General features: G+C 45.7%; 1 protein-coding gene across 1 annotated transcript in view; it reads left to right on the top strand.

Annotated features, from left to right (window-relative positions):
• Nucleotides 1–26,210, top strand: part of NCAPG2 (non-SMC condensin II complex subunit G2) — a 1,155,695-nt gene that overhangs the window by 946,070 nt on the left and 183,415 nt on the right. The window contains exons 22-23 of the mRNA XM_069647980.1: nucleotides 3,916–4,015; nucleotides 7,145–7,335. Coding sequence (XP_069504081.1) covers nucleotides 3,916–4,015; nucleotides 7,145–7,335 — 291 coding nt within the window. The remainder of the gene's footprint in view (nucleotides 1–3,915; nucleotides 4,016–7,144; nucleotides 7,336–26,210) is intronic.

Here is a 26,210-nt window from a genome sequence, read left to right as displayed (position 1 = left end):
TCCTCCAAGGGCTATACCGTCCCTTATCGGCGGCCTTCCCGATCAAATACGCAGGAGGCGTACAGAGGCCACACACAAGGTATAGGGCTGCGGAGGACAGTGCCGCCCACAGAGCCCCGGCACCTAAAGAGGCCTGAACTGGCCGTGGACTGGGGGACGATGACCAGTCTTTGCTGAATTTCTGATACCAGCGTGTGCAGTGTGGTTAGAATGTCCAACGAAAAGTCCCTGGGTTGAGATGTAGGAGTAAGAGGGGGAGGCTCTGGGCTGGCACGCCTCTTCTAGAGAAGTAGGCGATAGGGTTCACCCCACGGCGACCCATCTTCCAACAAGGGTTCCTGGCCCTCTTCGTGGTCTGAATAGTAGACCTCAGGCAGGTCCGCACACTCTGGTTCAGCACCTTGTGCCACCCCGGTAGGAGGCCGGGTGGCGAGGTTCGTCAGCTCGTGGAAGACTGACCACTGGCATATGGGTGCTGGACGCTCTCGGGCAGGGGCACACCTTGGAATTGCAACGCAGGTGTCCTCGTATTCCCCCTGTAGCTGGACAAAAAGAGCACATGGCACAGCTCTTGCAGGAGGTCCAGGCCATGTTAAAAAGGGGTGATAGAACCCGTTCCCCACCACCTCCGGGGTGTACTCCAGATACTTTCTGGTCCGAAAGAAGACAGGAGGGTGGAGGCTGATCCTGTGACGTCTCAACAAGTACCTGAAGTCTCAGAAGTTCAGGATCGTCACTGCAGCACCTGCTTGGCCAACTTGAGGAAGGTGACTTCCTGGCGTCTCTGGACCTACTTCGACATCCATCAGAAGCACTGCAAGTTCCTGCGGTTCGTGACCATGTGTCTGCTGACTGATCTGGGATTCCCCATAAACTATCCAAAGTCCTGCTTGTAGCCATCACAGAACACTCTTGCTTCTCGGGGCACGAATTGACACATTGGCTTTCCTGGCAGCTCCCTCGGAAGAGACTTTGGTAGCCATCCTAGGGAAGGTGCAGTGCCTGTCGTCGGCGCAGTCGGCTACTGTGCGTGCTGTCAAATCGCTGTTGGGCATGATGATCTCCTGCATCAGCCTCATCCTCTTTACAGACTACAGATTAGGCCTCCGCAGGAATTTCTGGATGCAAGATTGCTGCAGGTCTCGGGATCCCGGACGGACAAAATCTCCCTCAACAAGGAGTTCTGACGAGCAATACAGTGGAGGGGCTTGCGCTCTCATCTCATGCAAGGGGCCTGATTCCAAGTCCCTCCTTACCAGGAAACCGTCATCCCGGTTGCGTCTCTGGAAGATTGGGGAGCTCATACCGGAAAGTTGCACGCCAGAGGCCTCTGACTGCCTGAAGAAAAGACCCTTCACATCAACGTCCTGGAGCTTTGGACCGTCTTCTGGGCCCTCAAGTCTTTCCTGACGTTGATGAGGGGCAAAGTGGCGAGGATCTTCACAGACAACACCACCACCATGCTTTACATCTGGAAGTAGAGCGGGGGTGCGCTCTCTGGCTCTCTCCAGGAAGGCCCAGGTCCTGTGCCACTGGGCCTTTTGGCAGGACATGTTTCTCGTCCCCTTTCACCTAGTGGGTACCAAGAACACCATTGCAGATTCGCTCAGCAGGAAGCTATGTTCTTGCAATGAGTGGGAGTTTCTCCAGGAACAGATGGATCTTTTCTGCGAACGGGGTCAACCTCAGATCAACCTTTTTGTGACAGCGATGAATTCCAAGTGTCAGAAGTTTGCCAGCAGGTTCCCACAGCCGAGGAGCTTAGGGGAAGCATTCTCATTCCTGTGTGAAGGGCTCTTCGTATATGCTTTTCCTCCGTTCCACTCCTGCTATGAGTGATCAACACACTCAGACAGTGTCTCTGCAGGATGAAGCTCGTCGCTGCGGCGTGACCGCGACAGGTCTGGTATACAGACCTGCTACGTCTGTCGGCAGTCCCGTCCATCCAGCTGCCACTAGATCCAGACTTTTTGTCAAGAGAGGGACAAGTGATCATGCACCACGACCCAGCGTCGCTGAACCTGATGGCCTGACCCCTGCAGCCCTAGAGTGTAAGGTCACCCTGGCCAAGGCCAGGGCCTCTTCAACGTTGATGTGCTACGGCCATAATTTGATGCGTTTCTCTGTGTGGTGCCGAGCTTGGAAGATTACCCCTCTGCGGGTCACGGCCCCGCAGCTCTTGCCATACCTGCTTTCCTTGGCCAAGGCTGGACTGGCTCACACCTCTTATCAAGGTGCGCCTGGCTGCCATATCCCGCGACACCAGGACGCTGGGTAGGCCTTCTCTGTGGTCGCACAGACACATCAAGGAGTTCTTCAAAGGACTCTTCAGAACTTTTCTGCCAGTGAAGGCTCTCGTCCCAGCATGGGAGCTCAATGTGGTTTTGACTAAGCTCATGGGGTCTCCTTTTGAGCTGATGCATCAGGTTCTGCTCCAGTTTCTATCATGAAAGACGGCTTTCCTTGTGGCAATCATATCGGCTAGGCGGGTTGGGGAGATCCAGGCCCTGTCGTGCAAGCAACCGTACGTATCCTTCCACGCTTCAAAGGTGGTACTGCCTACACACCCCACCTTTATGCCGAAGGTGCCGTCCAGAGCATTTGGTGTTGCATGTCTAATGCCCGAATCTATTATTGCCAGCAGAGAGGGTCTTGCGTTCGCTGGATGTTACTCATACCTTGACGTTTTACGTGGCACGCACAAAGAGCTTTCCAAAAACCACTCAGCTTTTCGTCAATTTTGGACCTGTGAATCACAGAAAGGCCTTGTTGAAGGCTTCCATCTCCAGGTGTCTCTCCGGCTGTATCATGCACTGTCATCGACTGGCTAGCAGGCCTCTGCCAGGATGGCAGAGAGCCCATTCCACCAGAGCCATCCCAGCAACAATGGCGTTTCTCTCTGGTGTGCCCCTGCTCGACATCTGCAGGGCTGCTACGTGGAGGTCTACACATGCCTTCACGAGGTTCTACTCCTTCCCCACTGTGGCTCGTCTTGGTTCATACTGACACTTTATGTGTTTCCAAATCTGAAGATGGCCACCAGGGGTGGAGTTTAGGCAGAGAACTGTTATTGGTTAGGGGCAGCATGACAGTGATTGGTTTAGAGGAGAAATACATTTTAAAGCGAAAGTGAAACTGTTTTTTTCTTTTACCGAGGGTTCCCAGGCTGACGGGGAATATTCATGAGCATGTGAATCCATGCCAAACTCATGCTGTAGAACAGTAGTTATAGGTAAGTAACTTAAACCTTTTTGATGGTGTATGCTATTATCTCCATGTATAATGTCTTCCACCAGTCTGGTTGTGCTCAACCTACAATCTTCCCCTTCATATTTCGCATGATATATTAATAAGAAGCCCACTAATTTAGACTTGGCCTTAACGGATACCCAGATGAAACGGAATGACCCCATATTTTGTTGAAAGCCCAAGACTGTGAAAGTAGATGGTCTCATAGCTCCATCTCGCCACAAGATAAATACTGAAGAAATTGCTTTTAAAGCACCAAAGCAGGAAAGGTCACTATGCACTTCCTGGAACAACGCAGCAACAAAAAACGAAGGTGGTTAACCGGCAAGTTACTAATTGAGTTTTACATCTTTTCTACGCACGGTGTTCAAAACCCCTCTGGGGCACATCAGAACTACTGCAGGGTACATCTTTAAAGGGTAAAGCACATGATGAATAGCACCTTGTTGTATGTTGATCCTATACGTTTATTTACATCATCCTGTAAGGTATCATACCTATGCTGGCGGAGCATAAACAATGAAGAAATATTTCCAGTATTCGGAAGAAGTAACTTCTGTGGCCTTAATTGTTACTGAATGGATCTCTGCTTGTTTAATGAAAGATTCAGTACGGATTCTCATTGTTCTAAACCAAGGCTTAATCTAAACTGTTATCTGTTCTCAGGCATATCTGATGGTGTCTAAGGATGTTTTAATGGTGGGCCTTGGAGATGCTGAATTTCAAGCGCACGTTTTAGATATCATACTTGGTATAATGCAGACAGGTATGTATGTACTTCATTTCTGTTGTGACTTCTCAGGTGCCAGTTTGATATATACTTACATACTTGAGTTTTTTTTCAGCAGTTTTTTTGTTGCCAGTCGCTGCCTGTTCATTGTGATGTTGCATAGCTCTGCCTTTGTGCGGGATCGCTGAACACTTTTGACAGTAGAGATTTGCTTCTAGTTAAACATTTAATAGCATGCCATCTCTTACCCATTTGTCATTAGTCTGGTTTTCATTTCTTCAATTTCACATTTTTGGTGATGTTTTAATGGCTGGTGATTTTAATGCTGATTGCAATAGCTATTCAATAATTATTTTTTCTATCCAAAAACTCTGATGCAACAACTGAAAATGCAGTCCTCCCAGGGAGGGAAAGGGGCAACAAAATTTAAAGAATGGAACATGTTTATCCTGGTTAATAAAAAATACTTAAAGGGAAAGGATTAATATATCTGGCACTGTGGCAACACATTCTCCTTTATTGGTTTTATAGTAACCTCAGGATCATTATTGACAAATTTTAGTGTCCTTTAAGATTTTGGATGTGGCACCTAGTGACTACCAACGACTATGTACATTATTTAATGAAGGCCAACTCGAAACACATGGAACACCTCCTGTTAATTTGTTAGTGTCTACGGGTAAAACTAGGCGTGCATGGTTTTCAGCTACCATTGAGAAGTTTAATTTACTTATTGGTAATATAGTGAGGCCAATTAGTGACTGCTTGGTACATGTTTGTTTTTTGTACCCCATGGGCATTTCCCAAATTTCTAAAAAAAAAAAAAAATTAAAAAAAAATCTGAAATTTGCGGATTCCACAAGAAAAACTAGGCCTACTTAGAGTTATACATTTTTTTAAGGACCTCTAGGTGTCTAAAAGACTACTTGGATGTCCTCTGTGGTGGGAAATCTAATACAGACACAATAAACAAGAAAACATAGTAAAAAAGGCTAAGTTACACCACAGAAATAAAGTAAAATCATTACGATAATTAATACATCAAAAAGGAGGAGAATATATGCTTGCATGTATCATTGGGAAACTGTAAATTACTGAAAAATAGTAAACTGTGCTGATAACTTCCAGTCATTGACGCAGACTAATCCTATTGATGAAAACATATGGGTGGACCTTTTTCCAAAGCTTTAAATTGATCAAACTGCTGTGGCCAATAATGTTTTTACTGAGCAGTGTGTGAAATGGCTACATAATTTCACCCCTTAGATTATTGATATTTTGATCATAAAAAGTAGTCAATCCAGAGCCCTTGGCCCGAATGGGCTTTGCAACCTGGTCTTGAAGGATAGACCTAAATGAAGTGCCAGAATTCTATTTAATGTATTCCAGGAAATGTTCAGGACGGAGTAGGCCCCTCATACCTGGAAACAATCCCATGTTGTTCCCATTTTTAAAAAAGGCAGCAAAGTTGATCCATCCTGCTATCGATCGATTGACCTGCTCGATGTAGATTCGAAGATTGTTTTTTGGGGGTGGGATCAAGCCTGATTTGCATATGGTCTTTCCTCTTTCTGTAACGGCTTGGCAGGCGAAGAACGATGGTCTGGAGGGTTGACCAGAGCAACTGCCAGAGGTTTAAGATTAGTTCTAAACCTTCCAGCCATCACTGCTTTCTTTTGACAGGAATTTATTGATAACATTAGATGTCAATCATTTACATAAAGGTAATGTTAATTGCTTATGTTAATTGCTTCCTATATGTTCTAGTGGTAGACCCTCAACACTATTGCTGTCAGTTCTTAAACCTGTCATGTGCTCAAGTGAAGGGGTTTCTATTGTACTAGGTGCATAGATCCAACTCTCTTCAGAATCTTACATCTGGATAGCTAACTGTATGTTCTGCCACAACCCCAGGTGAGCATTGTTTTACCACTTCTGGGGTGGATCTAATGGTCTAGCAAGTTGGAGTATGATGAAAATTATGACGACAGAACTCAAAGGAGAAGGGACTAAAAAATGGCAGTCCCAATCAAACAGTGTGCTAGCACAGGAGTAAGAAAGAGTGGGTTGACACATTCAACTGACAGTACAGCAGGAGAGAAGCAAAGCAGGCCTCTTAAAAAGGGGGATGGTTGGGAATTGGTTTTCCATGACACACAAGGAAAATATAGATGTTGCCTTTATTAGATGCTGCTTAGGGTAGTCCCCCTCCCACCGCAAAGCCCTTCCCGAACTGTTGCTGCCTCTCCTTGATTGGTGTGTGGGCGGCACATACCAGCTCCTCCTATGCTGGTAGAGGCACTGAAGCCTCACTCCCGTCTATATGGGAAGTGGATATGTGGTAAAGATCAGCTTCCCACATAGACTTGACTGCACCTTTAGTGCCTCTCCCAGCACCTTTGCTTGGGCCCTGCCATCCGCATTTCCTCTATTCACTGACTTTGCAACTGGCAATAAGCTCTTACCATATCCATTGCTTATTATTGGCTACACGTAAAAAGGCACAGCAGTGGTGCACTCGGCTCCTGCTCCCCATCCAGCATTCATTGACATCTCAAGCTCTGTCCGAATAATTAGGCTGACTTTGCTGCTGCTTACTTATCTCCCACTCCTAACTAAACGATTATTGAAGTTTTGATAATTTTGTCATGAAAGAGCCTATTGTTCTGCACAATGTACTCCTTTTCAAGAAAGTAGATTGGCTCAGAACATATTGTTGATAATCATAAATTAGTCCTGAAATTTAAAGCAATCCTGTAATTGGAAACACACGTTTCATGTTAAATGCAGCCAGACTCAGATATATCCTTGCTTATGTTGAGTGAATTAAAAACATTGAGATGCATCTTAATATCTGGCTTTAATAGTACTTAGAATCAACAATATTTCAGCAACAATGGATTCTTTGGTGACATTCTATTGGGGAATGGGAGTCATTGTTAAAAAACGACTGCTTTGAGATATATTTTGGAGTACTCCTATTGGTTATGCTGGTGCAGATTTATTTTCATACTGATGATGTGAAATGCTAGCTCCTATGTATTTATTGCATATGCCCAGAACCATCCTCGTTGCTTTGAGAGATGCAGAGCATTTTAGGAATACTTAAGTTGTGGCATCCGTGAACCAGAAATTGAACTGGAGTATGTTTCTGTTTTTCTCTAGAGTATGGGTCGTTTTGTATGCCAATGTTTCTTTCAGTTTTGAAAGAGATCACCGAGATTTGTTTGTCTCAGAATATTGATGCAACAAATGAAGATGTTGCAGCACTCCTTGAAGCTGTTCAGAGGTTGTTCCAAAGTGTTTTGGAAACTGTGGCTCGCAAGTTGAGAAAACAACGTGATGAAGCGCTCCAGGTATTGTTTTACTGTCTGTGACTGTTAGTTTGCCATTGTTTTAGATGATGTGCATTTTTAAATTACTCGGTGAAAAATTAGGAACTTCACACACAAATGGTAACCCTAAAGAAATGAAGTCCAAATTAACATGTAGGTTGCATTTAGGGATCGGGGTTTGGTGATGGTAAATCAAGGGCTACTCCTTCCCAGTGGCGACTAGTGATATTTATTAATTCAGGATATAAATATTTCGGACAAATTTGAATGAGTGGCTAAGCATAGCGAAGTAGCTCAAACCAATTAAAGAGGTGGAGCTTCTCCCTCTGAGAATATTTTATAACACGGTTGAAATTGTACAAGTCTAATGGATTCCTTCCTCCCACAGATTCCTCATCTATGATAGCCCTACCTGCAGCTCAGTTGGCATTTGGAAACTTTTCTGCCACCAGGAGTCCCAAAGCAGCTCCCCGATGTCTAAGTGCTCTGTGTCGGGCAGGTGTCTATGTTGAATCCACACAGCATTTGTCCCTAGTGCCTGGGTGAAGACCATGACACCCGTGACTGTGGGTTGTGCCAGTCCATGCACCCGAAGGTGCTCCATGACAGGGCAGTGAAGAACTTCACTTAACTCAACAAGGGCACCAGTGACGTTGTGCGATCCTGTTTGATGTCGCACTATGTGGAAGGTCGATCAGTAGATGTCGCCCCGGGCAAGTAGAAACAGTAGCACTGCAAAAGGTCTTGGTCACCGAGTGATTCTTCGCACCAGCATTCTTCTTCATCCTTGAATACAAGAAGTGACTTCTTCAGGGATTCCCTGGAAGCCGCAGCTCAGCTACCTTTTTCCACCCAATCCTGTACCCCAGAGGAATAGGAGAAATTTCGTCCTGAACGTGCTAGACATTGTTGCTGAGGCACGAGCTGTTTGCCCTCAGCATTGATGGGACACACCACATCTTGAGGGACCGTCGGGTTACCCGCAAGGGAACATTCCTGTACAAGTACAGGCTCTAGCCTGGACCAAAGGGTGACAGAGTCTCCCAGCGCTGACATGGTCTGCCTTTGGGCGTCAAGGCCCCTGCGCCAGTTCCTGATTCGTCTGACATCTGCGCTGATCAGCTTCATAGACACTGGTGTCCCCTTGTAATATGTCCCTGACTGTTTGTCAATGATGTACCAGATCTATGATTAGGGAGAACAGGTCCCCTTTGGTTAAGACTTCAATAACACAGAGCCATCCGACATAACACTTTGCAGATAAGAGACCAGAAGCTTAATTGTGAAGCTTTCTGTATGTTCTAAATACTGTTCACAGTTAATAACCACTAATAAAGACATGAATATCTGAGTAGAATGTGTGAGACCAGAGAGATTTTCATAAAAAATATACCATTTAAAAAAAAAAGTTAAACAGAATCCGCAAATGACTAAAAAGTGACTTGTGCTCCCCAATTGAATGATGCATGCTTCAATTAACATAACCAAAATACTAAATTCAACCATTAAAAACCACACAGCACTAACAAAATTGTAGTACGCTGGCCAACCTCCAAAAACAGATTGTAACACGTCAAACATCCATATTACAAAGCCAGAAGGTTTGGATCTTATAGTTCAACACGCTACTAGAATGTAGCAGGATACAATACACTTGTAATTTGTTGCTCAGCTACTTTATTGTAGCTGGACAATGCCCAACATGTTTCGTTCGTCACAAAATGATTGTAATCTTGACAGAACTTCTTAAGGGGGTGGTTTTGAATGTAATTGTGTTAGCTTCACAACAAGACCTTTCAGGTTTACACACCAACATTTTACACATTTCAATACATTGACTTGTATCGTGTTGTGTGGATGAGATAAGCTTGTATGCAAGGAATCTGTAACCACCTGTGACAAAATGCATGAACAGCCTTAATGCTGTTATCACAGTTCTATTGTGCACTGCTCTTAAAATTAAACAAACAGGAGATTGCTTACCACCAGGTCTGTAAATGGATAATTCTGGTGGGTCAAGTGCCCATCCAATAGTATCACCTACAAGCCAAACGTAATTGGGTCCTTAATCCAGTGTCCAACAACGATCATCACCACTAATTAACATACAAAGCTGAACTACACATGAATCAAATTAAATCTACTATTACCAGGACTTAAAAAGGGCACTTGTATTTTAAAGAATTTGGAATCTTTGCTCTCCAGAGAGGAGAGGGATTTCCCGGAAGAGTTTTATGGTGGGAGCTGAAGACATCCAAGGGCTGGCCGCAGATCTTCAGGAGGCCAGCGGTCTAGACACCTCCCCTGTGCTTCAAACTACCCCTCCCCCCCGCACCCCCAGATAAGACTCTGGCATCCTTCCAGAGGCTGATGGCCACGTTTGCTGATACCCCTATGGTTATCACATCCATCCAGACTGAAAGTTCAGTTTGAACCGATGGACATTCTGGATGAAGCACCCAAAAGGGAGACCTCGCTACTAATCAATGTGTCAGTGGATTCTCCCATTCTAGTGGTGTGCAAAAGGTCTACATCTGCACCTGCAGTTGCCAGGGAACTGGCTAGGAAGCATTGCCCTGCCCCTCGGATCCAGCCTTTTTAGCCACTCATGCCTTCTCTGTGCACTTGGTGGTATAGGCCATAACTGACAGCCTGAAAAGGTTTCTTTTCCTTCTCTCCTCCCTGACGGAGAGTAAGAGACTGGATGCTTGAGAAAAGATGTTTCCTTTGGGTAGCCTACCTCTCCCAGCAAACAAGGCTTCTTGTTCTCTAGCAAAGTTCTTGTTTAGTCTGTGGTCCCTAGTGACCAACACAGCCGACCACATCCCTGAAGGGGAGAGATCTGAGGAATTTTTGGCCATGGTCCAAGATGACGGGGATGGTTCCTGCCAGATTCTCTAGTCAGAACCCGACTCTGCTGATTGTGTTGGACACTCCATGGCAAAGCATCACTCCTGGATGAGAACTCCGGGCTTCGTGCAGGATGTGCAGGCAACCCTTTTAGACATGTTGAATGGGCAGAACCTGTTCGGGGCTAACTAAAGCAGATGACGCCCGTCGGAGGTTTCAGTACTCCAAAGTTATGCCCGAGTCTTTGGGTAACACAATTTAAGATCAAACAACACCATGCAATTGAAAATTCCAGCTTGTAGACTGTCTCAAACTAAAAAAGGGGCCTTCTTTGTGGTAGCCCCTTATATATGGAACTCAATCTCTGTGAACCTGAGAGAGGAACTCTCTACACCTGCCTTTAGGAAGAAATTAAAATCCCACCTGTTTACTAAAACCCTATAGCGACCTCCCGCCCAGGTTACCCAAATGACGCGACTGCTGTGTACTGATTGACTGTCTCCGTATGTTTTGTTTCTTGTTTTTCTTTGTTGGTGCCCTTAAGCCCCCAGGTCAGTGGTGCGCGATATAAATTAATAAAGTAAAGTAAAGCTGTCCGGCAACCAGTGCTTTAAGTGGGCCAGGGACGTATTATCCCGCTGCAGCTGCGGCCACAGCGGGATAATAAATCACGCCAATGTTGAGTGGGACTGGGGGAGCCCCGGCAGCCCTGGCTCAGCCAGACTTTTTGGAGACTGCCGGGGCCCCCCCAGTCGGGAGATGCGCCCGCCAGTTTAACGTCAGGTGAGCTGACAGAAGTGCCAGCCAGGCACAGCGTCACTGAAGCTGGCTGGCACTTCCGTCAGTCACTGTAACTTCCTCTGATGACCCCTCATGTGAGGGGTCATCAGAGGAAGTTACTCTCTTTTTGTTTACCCTCCCCAGGTCACTGGCCCTCGCGGGCTCTGTGATCTAATATGCAGATTAGATCACGGACCCCACAGGTTCGCAGAGGGTGAAAGACGACTCGGGCTCTGTGATTTATCTGCTCTGAGCAGGGATCACTGTGCCCGAGGCGCCTTTCTCTGTTGGCTAAGCTTTATAAAAGATGCCTTGAATTGTGTATGTTTCAAGCCATCTTTTATAAACGTAGAAATATTTCTGTTTATAAAAGACGGCTTGAAACGTACACAATTCAAGGCATCTTTTATAAAGCTTTGTCGACGGACAAAGCCACCTTGGGTTTTGTCCGTCCTCAATGCTTTATAAAATATGTCTTGAATTGTTTACGTTTCAAGCCATCTTTTATCAACATAGAAATATATTATAAATGTCTAAATTTATAAAAAAGGTGGCTTGAAAAGTACACAAACCGTAGTAAGGTAAGCACACAAGTGTGCGTGACTTACTATGGTTTGTTCACTTTTCAAGTCACCTTTTATAAACCTAGAAATATGTAACATTGCTATGTTTATAAAAGATGGCTTGAAAAGTACAAAAACCATAGTAGTACGCATACAAACATATAAATGCTCACATACATTTATATATTTGTTTTCACATCTTACTATGATTTGTGCATGTTTTAGGCCACGCCTACAATGGAAGCCATGCCCCCAAACGAGCCCCTCCGCCGCCCACTCAATTTCTTACCCCACTTAAAGCACTGCCGGCAACCCCTTAGACCATCTACGAGGGGCCAGATCGCCCCCCACCCCCGTCTCCCATTTGCCTCTTATGTCCCAAGAGGACAAGATCAGATGGCCCCGGTGAGACTACAAGGCAGATGCTTCCCGAGAGGAAAAGAAAGAGGTACCCCTAGAGGAGGATAAGGTGCGACCACTGTCGCCTAGAGTGCAATACCTCTGTGATTTTCTGCCATGAGAGCCCTGTGGTATGGAGAATTTCCCTGTTCTGCTGGGAATAGTCTGGAACTCTGACCCATGTTTGGGCCTTACAGGTCGTTCAGCAAGCTTACCGTCTCCCTTTCATTCATCGTCCCCAGGACCACTGTCCTTACCTTACCCCCTTGCCTCCTATTGGAAGAGGTCCATCAGTGTCTCTTAAAGAACGCAATAGTGTTGGTTCCACACTTGAAAAACAATGCATGGTATTGTACTAATATTTTGTTTTCAAAGAAAGACTGGGGCTTGCGTCCAATACTCAATCTGAGGATTCTGAATTTGTACCTGCAAAAGTATAAATTCAATGTGGTTGCCCAGATCCTCCAACCCCTTGATCTGCAGGATGGGTTGGTGTCGCTGGATTTTTAGGATTCCTTTTGTACGTGCCCATTAACCGAAAGCACAGGAGGTACCTTGGATTCGTTCGGTGCCAACATCATTACCAGTCCTGATGGTCAGTCTTTCTCGTAGACTCGTTCCTCCCACAAATTCCTCATCTTTGATATCCATCTCCTCACACAGCTGGTCTTCAGAAACCTTTCAGCTGCCAGGGAGTGCAGCGCGCAATTGCCCGATGAGACTACGCTTACTTCACCAGACTTTTGGGGCTAGTATTTATGCGGTTCCTCTCCCCGTGACCTCCATTCCTTTTTTCTGCGTGCTGTGATGATTCACAGGATCTCGTCACTTCTCCCCAGAAGGGACCCTTTCCCTGTGAGGCGAGGGAGGTAAGCCTGCTACGCAACAATCCCCTTAGTAGAATGCGGGACCTCACAGGGAGAAACTCCCCTCATGGGGACTAGGACTCCTGTTCCATGATGGAAATGCCTAATCCCCTTATCGTTGAACCCAGACAATCCTTGAGGTCTTCTGAGAACCAACTTGAGAAGACCACCATCTGTTATTGCAATACTCCCTCCTTTCCTTATGTAGAATTTGACTCCACCAAGACGTGAGAAAATGAAAGGAACATACAAAGTAATATTGAGTCATCTCCGAAAAGTACTGAGAGTAGGAAGATTATGCAAACTACTCCTTTACAGCACTAGACAGTTCTTTGGGGGAGGGGAGGGTGGCCCTGAAGAGGCGTAAAGGGTACTTCATAGACACAAAGGAAAGATTGTAGCACTCCGCTGGGGACGACCCAGCTACAGGACATAAAAAGCAAGGAAGGATTCCTTAAAATGGCAAACAGACGTGAAGCATGCCAGCCATGGGAAGTTCAAACCTGGGATCGAAGAGGGAGCAACTGCTGAGTCGAGAGGAGGCTGTGGAAAGGTCGGAGGAATCCTCCAATGCCACAGGGAGGCCCGACCTGAGCAGAAGCTGGAGAAAGGCAGACTGTGGTCCTTCAATGACACTGATACCAAGAGGCTGGAGACCCTGTAGAACGGCAGCAGGGGATGATGGCGAAGAGGGAGGTAACAGTGATGCGACCCCTGCAAACGGAAGGTAACGGGAGCTATGGTATACCCGGTAGGGGTTTGGGAAAAGGTTAAGCGCGCTTCGGCAGTAGTCTTTCTCGTCACAAACACAGTGCTAAAGAGTGTATCGGGAATGCTCGCCCTTGCCACAGTAACAGTAGGTAATGTTACATAAACCTCTAAAGCGCACGAACACCAAAGGCAGCTTTGTGCTGAGAATAACAGAACAGATGAAGCCATAAGTAAGAAGGGCTAGAACAGATAGGTTTTAGCAAACGCCTAAACTGGAGATGGTTTTTCCAGAGCCCTAAGCCAAGGTTGTAGAGAGTTGCATAGCCTAGCTGCGGAGACAGAAAAGAAGCGGCCACCGAACCTGGCTATGCGGAACCGAGAAACCAAGATCATCTGGGAGTGCAGGGCATGTGTGGGGCAATAAAGCAGAAACCTGTCCCGGAGGGACTCCGCACCCACACCCTAGAATGCCCTGTGCACAATACAGAGCAAATTGAACTAAATGCCTTTGGATATGGCCAGGCAGTGCTGTGAGACGAGCACAGGGACTCAAGACAAGAGTCTTAACGACCAGAGCCTGAATGTGGGATGGAAGAAAATGAAGGAATTTCTGCAAAATTCTGAGCTGCAGGTAGATGGTCTGACAGACCGCACTAACCTGAACCTTATTGGATATATTAGAAGAGAATTTGTACCCAAGAGTTTTCACCACATAGAATGGTGAGGGTTGCAGGCCCAACTCCAGGGGACAGAATGAGGAAGTCCAAAAGTGGGACAGAGAAGGGGTGACAGAAGAGAAGGAACCAACCACCGAGACCTCCTTATCACCATTCATTGTCAGCCAGTTGCTGCCCATCCACCCTGCGACCTCCGCCAGACACGCCCTAAGCAGAGAAGCCATGTCAGACTGAGAAACATCAAGCCAGACAATGATTTCGGTATCATTGGTGTAGGAGTAGCAGCGGAGGCCGCAGGAGCAGACGAGGCTTGCAAGAGGCTGGATGTAAATATTGAATAGCATAGAAGACGAGGCAGAGCCCTGGGGAACACCACAGGTTAAGGGGTGGGAGGAGGGCTGAAAGGAGAGGGCCAGAGTTTGGCCCCTGTCGGCAGGAAAGAAGTAAACCATGCCAGGACCGGGCCAGAGAGGCCGGCAGATGCAAGGCGGTTGAGCAGAAGGGAGTGGTTTGAGTATCAAACACATCATAAGTGAAGAGTGCATCAGGCGTAATCTCCCTTGTCACAGTAATAGTGCCAAAACCACCAAGAGTGAGAAATACATCAAGTGTTATCTTCCTCATCACAAGAATCGAAGGAAAGATCTTCGAAGTGTAGAGTGCCTCAGGGAGTAATCTCCCTTGTCACAATAATCAGAAGAGACATTCAGAATCTAGCAAGCCATAAAAGTGGTCTCTCTGATGTTTGAAGAACTCATGGTGACCACAACTAAGACAGACACAAGTGATCACAGTTCAAGGGTGTTTATTGAACAATGAAAGTGGTTTGTGGCTTGGGAAAATGCCTAATCTAAATCTAAGATGGGGACAGGTGTCAACCATCAAATGAAAATAAGGCAATCCGAGTGACGTCAAGTCAAATAAAAGGGTGTTGGGCAAGATTTGGAGCAGTACCCTTTGGGTGCACTACAACAACCTTGACCTCCTGGCAATAGCAACCCAACCTTTGGTGTAAGTCTGTACTACACAGGATGGTACTGTGGCTGAGCATCCAGGCTTATCTCAAAAGGGGTCAATGTGAGCAGTAGGGGAGTTACACAGAGATTCACAATGACAAATAGCCAAATGAACACTTGCACTCAAGGTTTCTTGATTAAACAATTATTAATTCATTTAATCAGTCAGTTTGAATAAGCCTTCTTCAGAAGGGGAAATATAATAGTAACACACAAATAAACTCCAAAATACACTCTTAGTTTCTCTAAATCAGCAAATACCCATTTGGGATGGCACACAGACACTTCCTACACCCTCAGGTGACTTAAATAGGTAGGACACTGTGGACATTAATATATCACTGGTACATTTAGAGCAATACTGAGATGAGTGTTAAGGTAAAGAGATTTCAGAATAAAACAAGAGATTACACAAATATTCTGAAGCAGGCACGTACTTTTAAAGCCCACCCAATGCAAAGTAAATGAACCCTTTCCTGGAGGGAAGGTAAGACACAAGCAGAGGAGAGAAGAGTCATTTAGGGAGCCAGGCCAGCCAATCTCAATTGGCCGTGAGCTGAAGAACTTCTTGAAGGTAAGTAAAAGTCTTGCACAATGTTTTAGAAGTCTTTGTAGAAAAAGTAGAATCAAAGTAGGGTCACGAGCTGGGAGGCTTTTGAGAGGTAGAAGATGCAAGAAACTACAGAAGCAACCAAGACAAGTCTCAACTGGGGTCAACTAAGGTTACAACAACAATTGGTAAGTTCACTTAGACTGTACAGTACCTTTGGTTAGAAAAAATGGTTCCAGCTGGCTTCTGTTCCTTTGTGGCTCTGCAGATCCTTTTTTCCTGTGCCTCAGTCATGTGGACAAGAGGGAGGACGTCTGGGAATTCCTGCAACACAACAGGACAGTCGGCGACAGAAAAGGATCAACTTCTATTCAGCGGCACTTCGCGGTTTCAGCTCTTCGTGTCTCAGCAAATACCACCGCGGACTCTCGGATACCACTCTGGACTTTCCTCGCATCTGGGGTCCAGCACTCTGTTGATGTGGCTCAGGCTTGGTCAGTCCTGCTTACTGGGAGTCCGGAGGATCTTCCACAAGCTCCAGTCCGACTTAAAAGTGATGCACTCTGTTTGGTGTTCCTCTCCCTGGCACTTCGGTTCAAACAGCAGCAGCAGTGGAAGTACAGCCAGCTCTGAGAGGACGTCCAAACGAGTACACTTTGGAGTTGATTGGTCCCACCAACTCCAGGGGAGAAGTTGTCCTTGCATGGCTTCTCTAGTCGAGGTGAATTCGGAGCTTCAGCACAGCAGCAGGTCTTCACCGGGCAAACCAACGGTCCAGGAGGTGCAGCGGCGTCTTTTCCAAGTTCTTCTTTGGATCCCTTCATCCAGTGGTCGTCTCTGCCTTCCAAGTCAAAAAGCCTCGCCTTTTATGCAGGTTTCTCCCATTCATTCCAGCCTAGCTGTCAATCGCACAGCAGGGTGGCTGTCCTTGCCGGACAGCCAGCCAATCACCTTTGGGTGTATTCCTGTAACCAAGGGGATTAAGCACAGGGAGTTTCGGGCACCTCCCTCACTTTCTGCCCCTGCCAGACATACTGGAGCTAGAGGCTGGATTCACTTGTGAATCCCGCCAAAGACAAAGTGAACAAAGGGACTAAACCTTGTTTGGTGCGCAGAGTAAATCTTAAGAAGGACCTTTCCAGCAAGAAATGGAAAAAAAGACGGCAAAATGGGCACCCATGGGTGCTTTACTGCAGCTGCAAACACACAATAGTAGTAAAAAGTAAACCACTGCCACCAGCCATTAATTGTAGAAAGGGTAACATAAAAATGTTACATGAGAAACTAGACAATGGGGATACTAAGTAACCCCTCCAGCACCCTATTGTAAGATAGTGTGTGCTGGGTCTAGAAAGTTATAAATGGTAAGTAAAGTCAATTTTACTTTACTGCTCTTGGAAACAGTAGTTTATCCAAGAAAAGGTCTTTAAACCTTTGGGAAATCTAAGAGATGTCCATGTGCCAATGCACTGAAGGTGCTGTGTGTCACAATGCTAAGATGACGACTATGGAGTTTGTCAGACTTCAAAACCAAAAAAAAAAGTGTTCGATCACAGAAAATTACATGAGAGAGTGGGAAACATGTCTCGCTCTCTCCAGGTTGAAACTTAACAAGTCCTAGAGTCCAGCAAAAGTTCTGGGGGTCTCTAAGGTAGAGAGAAATTAGCACATTTCTGCGAATTCTCCCTAACAAAGGGCCTATACTAAGAAAACCTATTGCCAATTCCTTACACTAAATAAAAAAGGGTGTTGGGTTAAGTTTCAAGAAAGAAAGAAAGAAGTGTTCTCAAATGATAAGTCAGGAGGCAGTGGCCTGGGTCTTCCTTCCCCACGTTTTGAGCACGGGGGAAGGTGGGGTTGATGGAGCACAGTACAGTCTCTGGCTTCTCTGGCATGAGACGACACTTCGAATGACAGTTTTCCGGACCGTCAATGGCCAAGTCTTGTTTCCTTAGAAAGTCTCTTGCCTTCGGGCCTGATGTGTTCTGATAATTAAAACAAATGAAAGTTTGTTACCAAAGTTCCATATGGGTCATTGTTTCACCCCTGGGTCCCCCTCTTCTGGGCTGACCCTTCTTAATTGTAATCCACAGTACGAATAGGGTGACAGCTTCACCCTGGGTCCCCCTCTTCTGGGCTGACTCTTGTTGTTTCGTTTTCCACATAAGGTTTTGATGAAAGCTTCGCCCTCTGATCTCCCTCAACTGGGCTCAGACCTCTCCTGACTGTTAGTACTTGGGTGATAGCTTCATCTGTTTCTCAATAGTATTTCTTTGCATCTCTTATCCTATTCTCAAACTTTTGGGTGATGGCTTACCCCCTTTGGATTTCCCTGGGTCGGGCTCGGACCTCTCTCGAATGCCAGCCCTTGGGTGATGCCTTCACCCATGGATCTCCCTCGCTCGGGCTCAGACCCTTCTCTGCCTTTTTATCTTCTCGGGTGAAGGCTTCACCCCTCTTGACTTTAACAGGAGTCAATTCCCTTGGTTTCTCAATGTTCACTTTCACTATGGGATCCACTTCCCTTTCTTTTTACAGTGCTTGTAGATCAAATCTGGTACTTGTAGTTTTTCTCATATGGTGCTACTTTCCCTCTGCAGCTGGTCTCCCCTTTACACTTTTAACAGTTCAATTATAGTACATCTTGAGCCTTTCAAAAGTTGCTACTTGGCGATTCCTACTCATCACAGCCCCATTCTTAACGGTTATGCCCTCGACCTACCGGTTGTGATAAACCGCCTGGCTTTAGCTTCATTTGGAGTCAAGGCGGGTACCACAGGCACAGGAGTCTCCTCTGCTCCGCCTTATCAGCATAGAATTGCCCTGTGTAACGTTGACATCTGCAGCAATACACTTGTACTATTGTTCACGGCCTTTGATTTTCCTTCACAACAGTTCTGTGTGCCTGGGACGAAAAGGGCAAGGTCACTTTTCTCCTGGTCACCCTCTCGCTTTACGTCGTCCTTCTTCTTTTGAACCCTTGTTTTGAACTGCCGCGTATTAGTCGTCTCAACGTGCTGTCTGCCGTGTTCGCCTTTCTCATTCTGTGCTCTCTGGCTCCACCTTTTATCCCTGTGGGCGAAGGGAAATGGTCGTCAGGTGTGTGTGTGTGTGATTCTGATCAATTGCCTGACATTGCCTGGCCCTGGTATTGGGACATGTCGGGTAAATGGCTCGAGTGTTTGTCCGTTGTGTTGTGCGAAAGTGTTTGCTGCAGAAAATGGGGGCGGGCAGTGGTTTGGAATGTCCTAAGTGAGAGGATGGGGAAAAGGTGTTAAAAGAAGGGGGATATCGCATCTCACCCGTCTAAGCCGGTCAGATACACAGCAAGTAGAGTGCTCGCTTTGACATCCGTGCAGAGCCTGCCAACGCAGGTTCGAATCCCGGCAGGACCAAACTCAGCCTTTCATCCTTCCGAGTTCGATAAAGGAGCACCACACACCGTGGGTAATAAGCAGCGCTCAGATGCCTGAGGGTTTGTAGCGATATACAAAAAAATAAAAATAATACAAATATGTCCCACTCCCCGAGGATCCCCCATCCAGGTGATCCTCCCTCACTGGTCCACCCCCAGGAAATATATCCAATAGCGATGGCTGTGTCCTGGCCACTTGGATGACAGATCCTAGAGTTTTAGACAGGGAGACACCTTCAGGTTTCTCACAATTGATAGTGCTGTTTAGAATAGTGAAAGAAACAAAGGACACTTCGAGAATGACCTCACTTGTTTCTCTACTCCAGGAGAAGACCAGGGAAGCTTGGGAGTTTACATTGTTAAAAAGGAAGAACTGTTGCACAATTGGTCAAACCAAGGAAAGCCGCTGGGAGGAACTACAAGGACTTTTAAAGGCTGTTACCAGAGACTGTCCCAAAACAGCCTCTGCAGCTAGTATACTTTAACCGAGAGAAGGGAGTCGTTCTTCTGGTCTCACCTTTGTAGCCAACAACTTTTGTACAGACTGTTGGAAAGCAGCTCAGAGGCTGATCCTCTTTAACCAGGAGATGGGAGTCATTCTCCTGGTGTTATTTCAGTTTGTTAAAACCTCTTTGATTAGTGGTAGGGTCAGAATGGAACAGAGTTGGATAGAGGATGGATTCTTTAGTTTGACAACCGCCTTGATGATGGGCACCCAAGTTATTATTCATTTAGGTAGGGCAAACCCTGTAGTAATAGGCAGAGTTAGGCTCTTTTCTCGTTTGTTTAATAAAACTGAGTTGAAATGCCACCTCTTTGTCCGACGCCTTACTTTTTATTTATTTATTCATTTATTGCATTTGTTAAATGCACAAACCCGGAGATATCACAGCATAGGTTACAAGGTTACAATTACTTTTTTCTGGTTACAAAGGGCAAAAGACATGTAAGATAGTAGCAGCTTGTCTGGTTACAAAGATACTTAAAATGCAGTAGACGTAGTGAGACCCATAATTGCATACAGCATTAATGATCGGGTACATAGGTAATTCTTGATATGATTACTTAAGTTAGAACTTGTTAAATAGCCAAGTTTTTATCAGTTTCTTAAAATGGGGGTGGTAAGGCTCATTGCTTATGATTGGTGGCAGCGAGTTCCAGATTCTTGGTGCTGCTACAGGGAAGCTAACTCCCCCGGCCCTGGATTTCTTGAATAAGGGGGTGAATAGCTATGTTTTAGTGCTTGATCTAAATTACCTAGTTGAGGTTTTACGGGCGGGACAAAGATTGAGATAGGTAGGTGCCTCTTGGACGATGCATTTATGCGAGATGGTGAAAGATTTATGTATAATTCTCGCTTGAACGGGTAGCCAGTGCACCTCTCTCCTAGTCTGCGAGATGTGGTCCCTTTTTTTTATTCCAAGGGCTGCTCTAAGGGCTTTGTTTTGCAATAATTGCAATTTACCTAGATTCTTCTTAGTGGTGCCTAGCAGGAGTATGTTGCAATAGTCCAACTTTAAGAGTGTAAGGGCTCGTGCTAAAGTAATGCAGTTCTGTTGAGTGAGAAATTGTCGACTAGGGGCGATTAGTTTCCCCATAGAGGCTGTAGAGGAGGCGAGAGAATTGATATGTTTATTCATGGTGAGATTGGAATCTGAATAGACGCCTGGCGTTTTGACCTCTTCTGATATTGGAATGGGAGTTCCATCTTTGATAATGGTGGTCTAGTCATGGTGCAACATTTTTAATCGAGTCAGAGAGCCTATCATACGCATCTCGGTCTTTTCGGCATTCAGGCATAGACGGTTTGTGGCCATCCACTTTTGGATCATGCAATAGATTTTGTTGATGAGTGCAGAGTCATGCTCAAGATCACCAGTGATTGGGATGAGGATCTGAGTATCATCTGCAAAATTAGTATAGATAACTCCCATGGCATCTAATGCTGCGAAAAAAGAAAGTTTAGTGTAGGCATTGTATAGAGTGGGGGAAAGGCACAAACCTTAAGGTACTGCCAGTGGTACTTGTATAGGGTCGGCCGCCTCCTCGCCAATGGCTGCTCTTGATGTACGATCTGATAGAAACTATTTAACCCAGCGGGTTGCCTCTGTAGAGAAGTAGACATTTATTGACAATGCTGTGCAAAGTCTGTTATGGTCCACCAAGTCAAACGTGGCAAACAGGTCAAGTAAAAGGAGGATGCACAGATTCACGGAATATATTATGGAGTCCATCTGTTTTTTTAGATCTAATAGGGCTGTCTCTGCACGAAAACCGGATTGTCTTTCGCCTAGCAAATGATTGTTTTCTAGATGTGCTTGAACTTGGGAATATGCAATTTTGTCAATTATTTTTAGTAGAAAGGGAACAGTGGTTATGGGTCTGTAGTTGGTAGGTATAGTAGGATCCAAGTTTGGTTTTTTCAGAAGGGGAGTGACCCAAGCTTCTTTAATATTTGCAGGTATAGAATTGGTGACGAAGGAGGCATTTATGAATTTCGTAATAATGGGTGTTAAGGTGGGGGCTCAAAGCTGGACTCATTTTGCGGGGAAGCGGTCACCTTTACAGTTGGTGTGTTTCAGTGAGGCGATAGTCTTGAGAACTTGGTCTTGGGAGATCATGGTAAAGTTAAACTGGGTTGCTGCGGCCTCTTTGTCGGCCGAATAGGCAAGAGGGTCTTCAATTGTGTTAGCCAGTAGTTTTCTTTGTGTTCATATTTTTTCTTGGAGAGTGTTGATTTTGGACGCTAGGGCGTTCTTGATGGTGGTACACCAAGCTTTGCTGGAGTTAATCGGGATAGAGGGAGGAATAGGTGTTTCCAACTCTAGCACTACTCAATTTATAAGCATTGCTCTTTCAAATGTTATGCTTTTCATTTGTATTAGACAAGCCTAGTCCAGCAAAGTCTAATGGATTTGAGCCTTGCGTTCACTTCGGGCACCAAATAACCATTTCGGACCCAAACTGTATCGACCGCTACTGTCTTGGTGAAGACCATGATACGCAGGTCTGTGCATCCTGTCAGTTGATGCACCCAAGGGCACTTCGAGAACATGAGCCAAATCATTTCACCTTTCTCCACAAGGAGAGCAGTGACAAACCCGTTTCAGGTGGCTGTGCGCTAACCGCAGCACTAAGCACCTGTCCACAAGGACAAGAAAAAGAAGCACAGAAAAAATAAATTCCAAGAGGTTCTTCAAGACACCACTCTTAGTCTTCGAAGAAGAGAAACCACCACTCCACAGAGGCCCCAGAGGAACATGCTCAACAGCTACCTTACTGTTGACATGGAGTTCTAGAATCTGTTCACCAGGCCAGAGGTCACCCTAGTTATGAAGAACAGGGAACTGTGAGAGGTTCGCCAAAACCCATTCAAGGTAGGTGGATGAGCAGTCAAGGCTTGGTCTCAGGAGAGTGCGAGTGGTGTCAGGGATCCTCAATGAGTCCACACGGAATAGCACACAATAATTTAATTTAGACAGTCAGTTATAAAAATAGTTAATTATTTTAAGGCCTTTAGGACACACTAAAAAGGAAACTAGCAGGTACTACTATTACACAATATAATAGTGGTAGGCGAAATTACTAGATTCCGCCCTGCCAGCCGCGGAAACGTAATCTCTGATTTCCTTCCACTTCGACCGTCCCTGGTGTTCTGCCATGCCTGTGGATTCGCCTGAAAATTTCACACTAGTCTGTTGGTCCTGAAATATGAAATATGTGCTGTTGCGCGCAGCTTCCCTTATACCCTTGCAGCAAAACCTGCCATAACCATGACAAACCGCCAAAGCATACACTGCTTTTCGTGTACCTCGCATATTTCACACAATTCTTTTGCACGCGTATCGGTCCATTTCTGTTTTGGCCACGTGGGATCCACCTTTTGTGATCGTGCACATGCGCTTAGTGCTGCAATTTGGCACCACAAGACCAAAACGGCTCTGCATGCCCCGAAACATTTTATGGGGCCGCAGAATGGTTTGTGTGGGTGAAAACTGACAATAGCGCACAAAGCTCACGAGAACACGTGCAAAACAGTGATGGGTGAAATATTCGGATTGGCATGCAAAATTCCAGTGGTGGCGGAACCGTAATGGCGATTTTGCGGAATGTGTGGACGTTGAAAACCAGTGCGAATTCCGCCTGCGAAGTGAAACCGGTGGAATTTTAGCTGAGCACTACTCTAATACAAATATATACAATCACCATTCAGTTCTCTTACTAGACCTCAGATAACTTAATAAAGCAATTTGGGTAAGTAAGTTAGATGCAGTAAGCGATGGGAACCAATCACAAGAACAATAACCTAACTTGAGAAGTCCAAAGCCTTAAATGAATGGGGCGAGTTCCCAGATTGGGCTCGCTAGCCCTGATCAGACGACAGTACGGCGGCAGCAACTAGAAGCGCAGGTCCTTACCACGTAGCCCACTACTTAGTGCAGAGCGGATGTACGTTGATGATAATGAGCAGCAGTTGCCAGTACTCACGACTTCTGGATGAAAGCGGATATACAGAGTAGTCGTTGTCTATTCAGAAGACTCGATACCAAACCGATGTTTGTGCCCAAAGGGAATATCTAGACCTTTGTTGACACGTTTCCCGCCCAAAAGGTTCTACGGAGGGACTCTTTGCTACCACACTTCATCTTGTATGAAGATAAAGATTATCAGCATAGATTTGTACAGGCTGAGGTCTAAATTTGAGGTTGCTTATTGCATTGTGTTTTTAATTGAGTTGTTGTGTTGTTGGTACCCCTGAAGAAGTCTACAGAAAATTTACAGAATTTGTGGTTTTGAGATAGACGAAACATGTTGGGTTTCATACACTGATAAATGATCAGTGGTTACAATTGCCATTAGGTTTAAATAAAGGTCCCTTTAAGGCAGAATTGGGGAGACTGAAAAAACAGATTCTTCTGGCTAGGCATCCCCCAAAAAAAAGAGGATATGTCTAGCATTGCCAAAACCAACGTATGTTTGCACTTTATTAGCTAATTTGCACATTGTCCATTATATTGAAAAATGACTTGTGGATAACACTACACTATTGGTTTTAGTTTTGTATAGGAAGGGTGTTGTTTTTTATATGTATGATTTTACTTTTAATCAATTTTAGGCTGATTTTTAGAATGTGTTATGAGCAAATACAGTAGAATTTTACCTTGCATAGTGGTGTGTTTCTAAATATTTGTATTTTCATAATATATGTGTATTCCTTGACAAAATAAAATTTATGATGACTTAAAATCTACTGACTCTGGGTCCAAGTACCAAATAGGTCCTGTCAGGCAGTTGATGGACCAAAAGAGATAAGAGAGGAAGACTGTGAGGTTCTTTAGGTTTTAATTGTCCATAGGCAGGCAGAGGGCTGAACCCCACGGTCGTGAAATTAGCCTGATCCAGTCTCTTCATTGTTTGATGTGCTTTGTGCCCAAAGTTCATAGTCCAACACAATGGGTCGCATTACAAGTCCGGCGCCTGGCTCCACAGAAACACTGGGGTATTACGACCCCGGTGTTCCTGGAAGTCAGACGCTGGAAAAATGTTAATCCCCATTCCCATTTGAGTACCATAGGACTCAATGAGAATGGGAATGACGGAAGCACCGGCACCGTTGATAACGGTGCCGGTGCTTCCCGGAAAGTCTGCAGGCGGCTGACGTCCTGCCTGCCACGTCAGGCAGGACGGCAGCCGCTCGCAGACTCTGAGTGTGCTGGTCCGGTAACAACGGTGCTGGGATGCTTACCAGCACCGGTGTACCGGACCGGCACACTCGTATTGAGGCCCAATGTTTCTTAAGAGTACAAGTTCTCCTTAGAAAGGATGCAATGGGCTTGTGGTGGTGATTAGTTTCAAACTTTCTTCCAGTCCTAAGGCTAACCAAGGGGCAGGGTACCTGACTCAGTTTTGATGACTAAAGGTGATTGGAATGGAGATGGAAGACAAAGGGACTTGTTCCCAGTGCTATTTTAAGGACAGGGTCGAGGGGCAGGCACACTGATGCTTACTTTCCACTGACTCAGATGTCTTTGTGGATTGTCTAGAGGCTCGATCCTCTGCCGTTTGTTCAAGTGAGAAGTGCCCCGGAGTTGCGGTTTTGAAGATTCTTCTGGTTGAATAGAAATGGAAGATGCAACCCCTGTCTGTGAAGTAATGTAGAATCCAATGATGCAGGTCTCCTTGGGATACTTCACGGGATGGAGGGAGACAAGTTCCAGCTACGATCACCATTTACATTTGTCCTTCCAGTTGTTGTCACAGCAGCTCCAAGACAGTTTGCCTTGAAGGTGGAAATGGACAAAGCAAGACTACATTTACTGATTGCTACTAGCATATATGATACATATGTCATGTCATTTATAATGCGCCTGTACACAAGTGTTTCTCGGCGCGACAAGACAAGGAGGGGGGGATAGGAGGACGACAAAACAACGATCTTACTAGGTCTGGTGCATTCAGATTGTGCGGAGAGGGGAGAAGTGCGGTGGGGTTGGGGGTGTAGGTTTGCAGATACAGACGAGACGTTTAAGTTCTGGGGGAGCCCAGAGGCAGGTGACCAGTGGCAGAGCAGTCAGGGACGTCAGCAAGGGAGAGGAAGAGAGAAAGCGGAAGCGAAAAGGAAGGTCTTGTGTTGCTTCCAGAACCGGAGGTGGTTCTGTTCAAGTTTGAGAGAGGCAGGGAAGCTGTTCCAGAGGGAGGCCATAGCCGAGGAAATAGATCTACCCCCCACTCTCTGCTTAGAGAAGCGTCTGACCCTCAGAGAGTTGGAGTTGGCAGAGTGGAGGGCTCGAGGAGGAAGATGTTTATCATAAGCAGATGGAATCTGCGCTAAGGATAATGGCTTGATTATTAACCCGAATAAAACCAAGATCCTAGAATTCTTGATGCGCGATCGCAATAAGTCGCGCCGACTTGGTCTCTGGAAGGATCCAGGGTAGGCATTTCCCCCAGTGTGACATGTGCGTGCCTACAAAGGAGGTGGAGCTCAGATGGCACTTTTAGCAAATAAAGTGGCAGTGCCACTAACTCTACACATAAATACTTTAGTCTAAACAACGTTCTTCCTACT

This window comes from Ambystoma mexicanum, chromosome 2q (genome assembly GCF_040938575.1).
Source record: "Ambystoma mexicanum isolate Mex_15411 chromosome 2q, UKY_AmexF1_1, whole genome shotgun sequence".
NCBI lineage: Eukaryota > Metazoa > Chordata > Amphibia > Caudata > Ambystomatidae > Ambystoma > Ambystoma mexicanum.
This window is presented reverse-complemented; position numbering and strand designations above follow the sequence as displayed.